Source organism: Oncorhynchus clarkii, chromosome 6, assembly GCF_045791955.1.
Source record: "Oncorhynchus clarkii lewisi isolate Uvic-CL-2024 chromosome 6, UVic_Ocla_1.0, whole genome shotgun sequence".
NCBI classification, from domain to species: Eukaryota; Metazoa; Chordata; class Actinopteri; order Salmoniformes; family Salmonidae; genus Oncorhynchus; species Oncorhynchus clarkii.
In genome coordinates, this window is record NC_092152.1 from 88,372,319 (window position 1) to 88,379,818 (window position 7,500).

Here is a 7,500-nt window from a genome sequence, read left to right on the forward strand (position 1 = left end):
TCCCTATGACGATGTAGCCTGTGAGCCCAAGAGTTCAACCAGCACAGGTAAATACCTGGAACTAACTGTCCCTATGACGATGTAGGCTGTGAGCCCAAGAGGTCAACCAGCACAGGTAAATACCTGGAACTAACTGTCCCTATGACGATGTAGGCTGTGAGCCCAAGAGGTCAACCAGCACAGGTAAATACCTGGAACTAACTGTCCCTATGACGATGTAGCCTGTGAGCCCAAGAGGTCAACCAGCACAGGTAAATACCTGGAACTAACTGTCCCTATGACGATGCAGCCTGTGAGCCCAAGAGGTCAACCAGCACAGGTAAATACATTTGATTTTTACCTTACTCCGATTTCAGATAAACAGAGGAAAGTGTTTTTCATAAACTGCCGACTGCCATGATCCATGTAATACCAAACTATTAGTGACTGTAAACGTCCTCACTGCCTCCCTCTCCCCCTCTCTTTCTCTCCCCCTCTCTTTCTCTCCCCCTCCCTCCCTCTCCCCCTCTCTTTCTCTCCCCCTCCCTTCAATCCCTACTTCCCTCTCTCGTAACTCTCCCTCCACCCTTCTTCCCTCTCCTCTCTCTTTTCTCCCTCCCTCCCTCTCTCCCTACCTCCCTTCCTCCCTCTCCTCTCTCTTCTCTCCCCCTCCCTCACTCCATACCTCCCTCTCCCCCTCCTCTCTCTTCTCTCCCTCTCCCTGTCTCTTCTCCCTCCCTCACTCCATACCTCCTCCTCCTCTCCTCCCTCTTCTCTCCCCATACCTCCCCCTCCTCTGTCTTCTCTCCCTCTCCCTGTCTCTTCCCCCCCCATCCTCTCTCCAGACCATGTAGCAGGTCTCCTGTTGAGCTCCTCTCTGAATGAGGTAGGTGTGGTTGAGACCAACAGTCTGAGGAGGAGACATCTCAGTGCCCTTGAGGAGGGAGGTGTCAGTGGGAGTAGTGGAGGAGGAGGAGGTGAGCCATAACTATAATCCATAACTGATCTATCTAGTGTCTGTTTACTGTCTGTCTGTCTTCCATGATGTATTGGATGTCTCTGTAGTGCAGGGCTGGAGGATGTGAGTCAGTTGTATCTATCACCCAGAACTATTTCCTGTCTAGTTGTGTCTGTCTTGACATTCTGCCTTGTTTATTTGGCTCTATATCTGTACTGGATGGTAGGTGATGGCTGTGAGCCTGCTGTAACTATCCATCAGAACTCACCTAGCGATTTAGACTTGTATTGATTGTCTAGTTGTGATGTCTCAATCTGTACTGTATAGTAGATGGTAGGTGATGTCTCCATCTGTACTGTATAGTAGATGGTAGGTGATGTCTCCATCTGTACTGTATAGTAGATGGTAGGTGATGTCTCCATCTGTACTGTATAGTAGATGGTAGGTGATGTCTCCATCTGTACTGTATATTAGATGGTAGGTGATGTCTCCATCTGTACTGTATAGTAGATGGTAGGTGATGGCTGTATAGTAGATGGTAGGTGATGGCTGTATAGTAGATGGTAGGTGATGGCTGTATAGTAGATGGTAGGTGATGGCTGTATAGTAGATGGTAGGTGATGGCTGTATAGTAGATGGTAGGTGATGTCTCCATCTGTACTGTATAGTAGATGGTAGGTGATGGCTGTATAGTAGATGGTAGGTGATGGCTGTATAGTAGATGGTAGGTGATGGCTGTATAGTAGATGGTAGGTGATGGCTGTATAGTAGATGGTAGGTGATGGCTGTATAGTAGATGGTAGGTGATGGCTGTATAGTAGATGGTAGGTGATGGCTGTATAGTAGTTGTGCTTTACTCAGTTTACTGTATGTTGTGTAGAACATGTCATGTTTCAGGAGAATTGTTTCTTTCCTGCTCAAAGGACCATGACAGATAGAGATAATAAAGTATCCTCCTCTCCCCTCCTCTCTTCTCCTCCCTCCTTTCCTCTCCCCTCCTCTCTCATCCTCCTCTCCCCTCCTCTCACCTCACCTCCTCTCCCCTCTCCTCTTCTCCTCTCCCCTACCCTCTCCTCACCTCCTCTCCCCTCCTTTTACCTCCTCTCTTCTCCCCTTCTCTCTCCACCTCTCCCATTGTCTCTCCTCTCTCCTCCTCTCTCCTCCTCTCACCTCCTCTCCCCTCCTTTCCTCTCCCCTCCTCTCACCTCACCTCCTCTTCTCCTCTCCCCTCCCCTCTCCTCTTCTATCCTCTCCCCTCTTCACCTCTTCTCCCCTCCTCTCCAGGCCATGACTGGCAGGGTGTGCGAGGGTGCAGACTGAGTGGAGACAACAGGGTTGGCAGTGGTAGCAGTGGCACTCCAGTGTTGGGTCTGGGACTGCACCAGGGAGAGACTGATCCAGCCAGGATAGCAGAGAACCTGGGGGCAGACACCAAGATCCTCCAGGGGACCAGCTTCAGCCAGACCAACAGGCCGCAGTCGTTAGTCCTGGGAGGGTCAGAGGGGGTTGGAGCAGCCGGGGGAAGAACCAGGTGAACATCATTGATGTGGAACGTTACTGACCCGCTGACATCTTGTGAAAGAGATTTGATCTCAGTGAGAGTAACCTGTATTAATAAAGGCAGAGGGAGAGTAACCTGTATTTTATAAAGGGAGAGTAGCCTGTATTAATAAAGGGAGAGGGAGAGTAACCTGTATTAATAAAGGTAGAGGGAGAGTAACCTGTATTAATAAAGGGAGAGTAACCTGTATTAATAAAGGTAGAGGGAGAGTAACCTGTATTAATAGAGGGAGAGGGAGAGTAACCTGTATTAATAGAGGGAGAGTAACCTGTATTAATAAAGGCAGAGGGAGAGTAACCTGTATTAATAGAGGGAGAGTAACCTGTATTAATAAAGGGAGAGTAACCTGTATTAATAAAGGTAGAGGGAGAGTAACCTGTATTAATAAAGGCAGAGGGAGAGTAACCTGTATTAATAAAGGTAGAGGGAGAGTAACCTGTATTAATAAAGGTAGAGGGAGAGTAACCTGTATTAATAAAGGTAGAGGGAGAGTAACCTGTATTAATAAAGGTAGAGGGAGAGTAACCTGTATTAATAAAGGTAGAGGGAGAGTAACCTGTATTAATAAAGGCAGAGGGAGAGTAACCTGTATTAATAAAGGCAGAGGGAGAGTAACCTGTATTAATAAAGGGAGAGCAACCTGTATAAATAAAGGTAGAGGGAGAGTAACCTGTATTAATAAAGGTAGAGGGAGAGTAACCTGTATTAATAAAGGGAGAGTAACCTGTATTAATAAAAGTAGAGGGAGAGTAACCTGTATTAATAAAGGGAGAGTAACCTGTATTAATAAAGGTAGAGAGAGAGTAACCTGTATTAATAAAGGTAGAGGGAGAGTAACCTGTATTAATAAAGGCAGAGGGAGAGTAACCTGTATTAATAAAGATAGAGGGAGAGTAACCTGTATTAATAAAGGTAGAGGGAGAGTAACCTGTATTAATAAAGGTCACCTGTATTAATAAAGGGAGAGTAACCTGTATTAATAAAGGCAGAGGGAGAGTAACCTGTATTAATAAAGGTAGATGGAGAGTAACATGTATTAATAAAGGGAGAGTAACCTGTATTAATAAAGGGAAAGGGAGAGTAACCTGTATTAATAAAGGTAGAGGGAGAGTAACCTGTATTAATAAAGGCAGGGGGAGAGTAACCTGTATTAATAAAGGCAGAGGGAGAGTAACCTGTATTAATAAAGGTAGAGGGAGAGTAACCTGTATTAATAAAGGTAGAGGGAGAGTAACCTGTATTAATAGAGGGAGAGTAACCTGTATTAATAAAGGGAGAGTAACCTGTATTAATAAAGGTAGAGGGAGAGTAACCTGTATTAATAAAGGCAGAGGGAGAGTAACCTGTATTAATAAAGGGAGAGTAACCTGTATTAATAAAGGTAGAGGGAGAGTAACCTGTATTAATAAAGGCAGAGGGAGAGTAACCTGTATTAATAAAGGGAAAGGGAGAGTAACCTGTATTAATAAAGGTAGAGGGAGAGTAACCTGTATTAATAAAGGCAGAGGGAGAGTAACCTGTATTAATAAAGGTAGAGGGAGAGTAACCTGTATTAATAAAGGTAGAGGGAGAGTAACCTGTATTAATAAAGGGAAAGGGAGAGTAACCTGTATTAATAAAGGTAGAGGGAGAGTAACCTGTATTAATAAAGGCAGAGGGAGAGTAACCTGTATTAATAAAGGTAGAGGGAGAGTAACCTGTATTAATAAAGGTAGAGGGAGAGTAACCTGTATTAATAAAGGCAGAGGGAGAGTAACCTGTATTAATAAAGGTAGAGGGAGAGTAACCTGTATTAAGAGAGGGAGAGTAACCTGTATTAATAGAGGGAGAGGGAGGTATAGATCTGATGTTCTTCTCTCTGTTGTTGATTTTTCTGCTTCTGAAAGTAAATATCCCCTTTGGGATCAGTAAATTATCAATATCAAAATGAATTTAAAATCTGATCTATTCATTTCTCCATCAGGCGCTGCAGACGTAGAGACAGCCCTGAAGACGGAGAGGAGAGGGACTGGAGCGACGAGGACAAGAATGACAAGAATAATACAGACGCCATCTTTGATCTGGAGGACCTAGATCTGGACGGACCAACCACAGAGAGCGTTGCTAAAACCAGCCAATCACGGAAGAGGACGGTGGAACGCAGCGCCAGCTATGGCGGTGTGGGTGTGGCCTCAGCCTCGCGGGGCACCGTTAAACGAACGGGGATCGAGACCGGCTTCGACCCGCTGTCCCTCCTGGCGGCCGAGTCCAAGTCCCAGGGAGACAGAGAGGACGACCTGGAAGTGGAGATGGATGGGGTCGCGACCCCTACGGGCCGGCGCCAGGACCACCTGGCTAGGGAGATAGAGATGTACATGAACCATATGGGTTCTCCTCTGAACAGCCGGACACCCAGTTTGGACCTCCAGGACCCCTCCAGCCCCCTGTTCCTCCACCCTCCTCCCCCTCTTATCACCACCCCTCGACGGGCCAGTCTCCCCCATACCTCCCCTCTCAGGACAGGAGGATTACCTCGCTCCAGGACCCACAACTCCCCCTCGCCCTCCCAGCCTGCCAGACAGAGGCTCTGGTCCTCACCCCCCTGTCCCCGCTCCACCCCCAGCCCACAGCCCAGCCCCTACCGGGAGAGGGAGAGAGACAGGGACCTGGGTTTGCTGTCCCCGTCTCTGTCTTCCTCCTCCTTCGCCCTGGACCAGCTCCTCACCCCCACCCTGGATGTGTTTAAGAGCAGCGTGTTCTCGGCAGGGAAAGGTGTGGCAGAGAAGGCTAGCCGGTGGTACTCTCGCCTGGCCACCTCCTACACCGTGCCCACCAAGGTACGCTCAGCGGTTTGTCAATGGAGGGTGTTCTACTGGTGCGTCAGTCAAAATAACACATTTCTGAATGGCGTAAGATATTTTGTAATACTGAATCCCACTACCTAATGCAGCAAGGTGCCTCTCAGATTCTCAAAACACATTGCAGCAACATTGATTTTGTTTCTGAACCTCCCATTGTCCACCCCCTCCAGGATGGTAACTGTGACCGTCTGAGTGTGTCCTCTCTGGGCATGGACCCTGACTGCTCCTCCCTGTTGGATGTGGATGAGGAGGGCCTGGGGGACCCAGACGGCGGCTCCATCACCTCCCCTCAGAGAAATGGCCCCGGGCCCCGTAGGAGCCCAAGGAGAAGCCCATCCAGACGCAGTCCCCTGAGGAGCAGACTGGACAGTTCCACACACAGACAGACAGGTAACATATTTCTGCCCTGTCACTGAGAAGGAGAGAGAGAAAGGGAGGAGCTAGGATCAGACAACCAGGTACTGTCCTGTCACTGAAGAGGAGAGAGAGAGGGAGGAGCTAGGATCAGACAACCAAGTACTGTCCTGTCACTGAGGAGGAGAGAGAGGGAGGAGCTAGGATCAGACAACCAGGTACTGTCCTGTCACTGAGGAGGAGAGATAGGGAGGAGCTAGGATCAGACAACCAGGTGTCCTGTCTGTCCTGTTACTGAGGAGGAGAGAGAGAGGGGGAGGAGCTAGGATCAGACAACCAGGTGTCCTGTCTGTCCTGTCACTGAGGAGGAGACAGAGGGAGGAGCTAGGATCAGACAACCAGGTACTGTCCTGTCACTGAGGAGGAGAGAGAGGGTGGAGCTAGGATCAGACAACCAGGTACTGTCCTGTCACTGAGGAGGAGAGAGAGGGAGGAACTAGGATCAGACAGGATGTAGGGGAGGGAGAAAGGACTCTTACCAAACTCTGCCAGCAGACGATGCCTTGTGCAGTTGAGGGGATTGAGGTGAAGTCTGATTGGAGCTCTTCAATCATGTTACTCAGACCCTCTGCCCTTCTCCTGTCTCATTAGCATCCAGTGTGCAAGTAGTACACTGGCACTCCTGACATGGAAATGTCCTGCCCTGAGTTAGCGCTTAGCTAACGGCTAGCCATCAGAGACTGTTTACTGCTGACACCAATGATAGCAGATGTTCATGGATGATGGTGTGCTCCTTCTCCCGGTTGTGTCCTGTCTCTCCTCCAGGCTTTCCTCCCCCAGACTGCTCTGATCTGGGCTCGTCTCGCTACACCAGCAATACCAGTGTCTTCCAGAACTACGCCATGGAGGTGAGGGCACCACACTTACAGACCTCTCAAACTAAACCAGAAAAACTCACAGGAACATTGAAACGAAGCCAACACTACAGAATAGCTTTGATTTTCAGATAGGATGGATCAATCAAGTATCAATGACATGCGAGACAAAGGGACCAAGGACACTTCTCATTCATACAACCAGGCCAAGGGGGGGTCTCTGCCATTTTGTGCCGACCCCTGATTGACCTAACGTCCATCTTGGCTCTGCTGTGTGTGTTTCCAGCTGTTGATCTCCAGCTGTTCTCGCTGTAAGACGTGTGACGGTCTGGTGTATGACGAGGAGATCATGGCAGGATGGACGGCTGACGACTCCAACCTCAACACCACCTGTCCCTTCTGTGGGAACCCCTTCCTCCCCTTCCTTAATGTAGAGATCAGAGACCTGAGAGGACCTGGGAGGTACACTAGATATACACACAGACATTTAATACCTTCTCTGTTCCCCTGATATCACACCTCCTCTCCTCCTCTCATCCTCTCACCTTCAGGTTCTACCTGAAGAGCAGTCCGTCAGCGGATGAGGCTGTGTCATCGTCCTACTCTGTGTCCACCGGTCTGGACACCGGGACGTCCACTCTGTCCACTCCCTGTCCCACTACTGTCCTGTCTCCTCTCTCACCCAGGATCACTGTAGAGGGCTGCTCTGGTAACAACAGGTACACTGCACTATGCACTACGCACTAAACACTACACACTAAAACACTACACACTATACACAACGCACTAAACACTACACACTAAAACACTAAACACTACACACTATACACTACGCACTACACACTTACACACTACGCACCAACCCCTGTCCCACCACCATCCTCTCAGATAAACCCTATCCTACCACCCCTATCCTACCACCCCTATCCCACC

General features: G+C 48.7%; 1 protein-coding gene across 1 annotated transcript in view; it reads left to right on the forward strand.

Annotated features, from left to right (window-relative positions):
* The window catches only part of LOC139411771 (C-myc promoter-binding protein-like), a 151,232-nt gene that overhangs the window by 124,287 nt on the left and 19,445 nt on the right, over window positions 1–7,500 (forward strand). Inside the window, exons 24-30 of the mRNA XM_071158504.1 lie at window positions 825–956; window positions 2,222–2,468; window positions 4,462–5,314; window positions 5,509–5,728; window positions 6,518–6,600; window positions 6,854–7,029; window positions 7,119–7,286. Coding sequence (XP_071014605.1) covers window positions 825–956; window positions 2,222–2,468; window positions 4,462–5,314; window positions 5,509–5,728; window positions 6,518–6,600; window positions 6,854–7,029; window positions 7,119–7,286 — 1,879 coding nt within the window. The remainder of the gene's footprint in view (window positions 1–824; window positions 957–2,221; window positions 2,469–4,461; window positions 5,315–5,508; window positions 5,729–6,517; window positions 6,601–6,853; window positions 7,030–7,118; window positions 7,287–7,500) is intronic.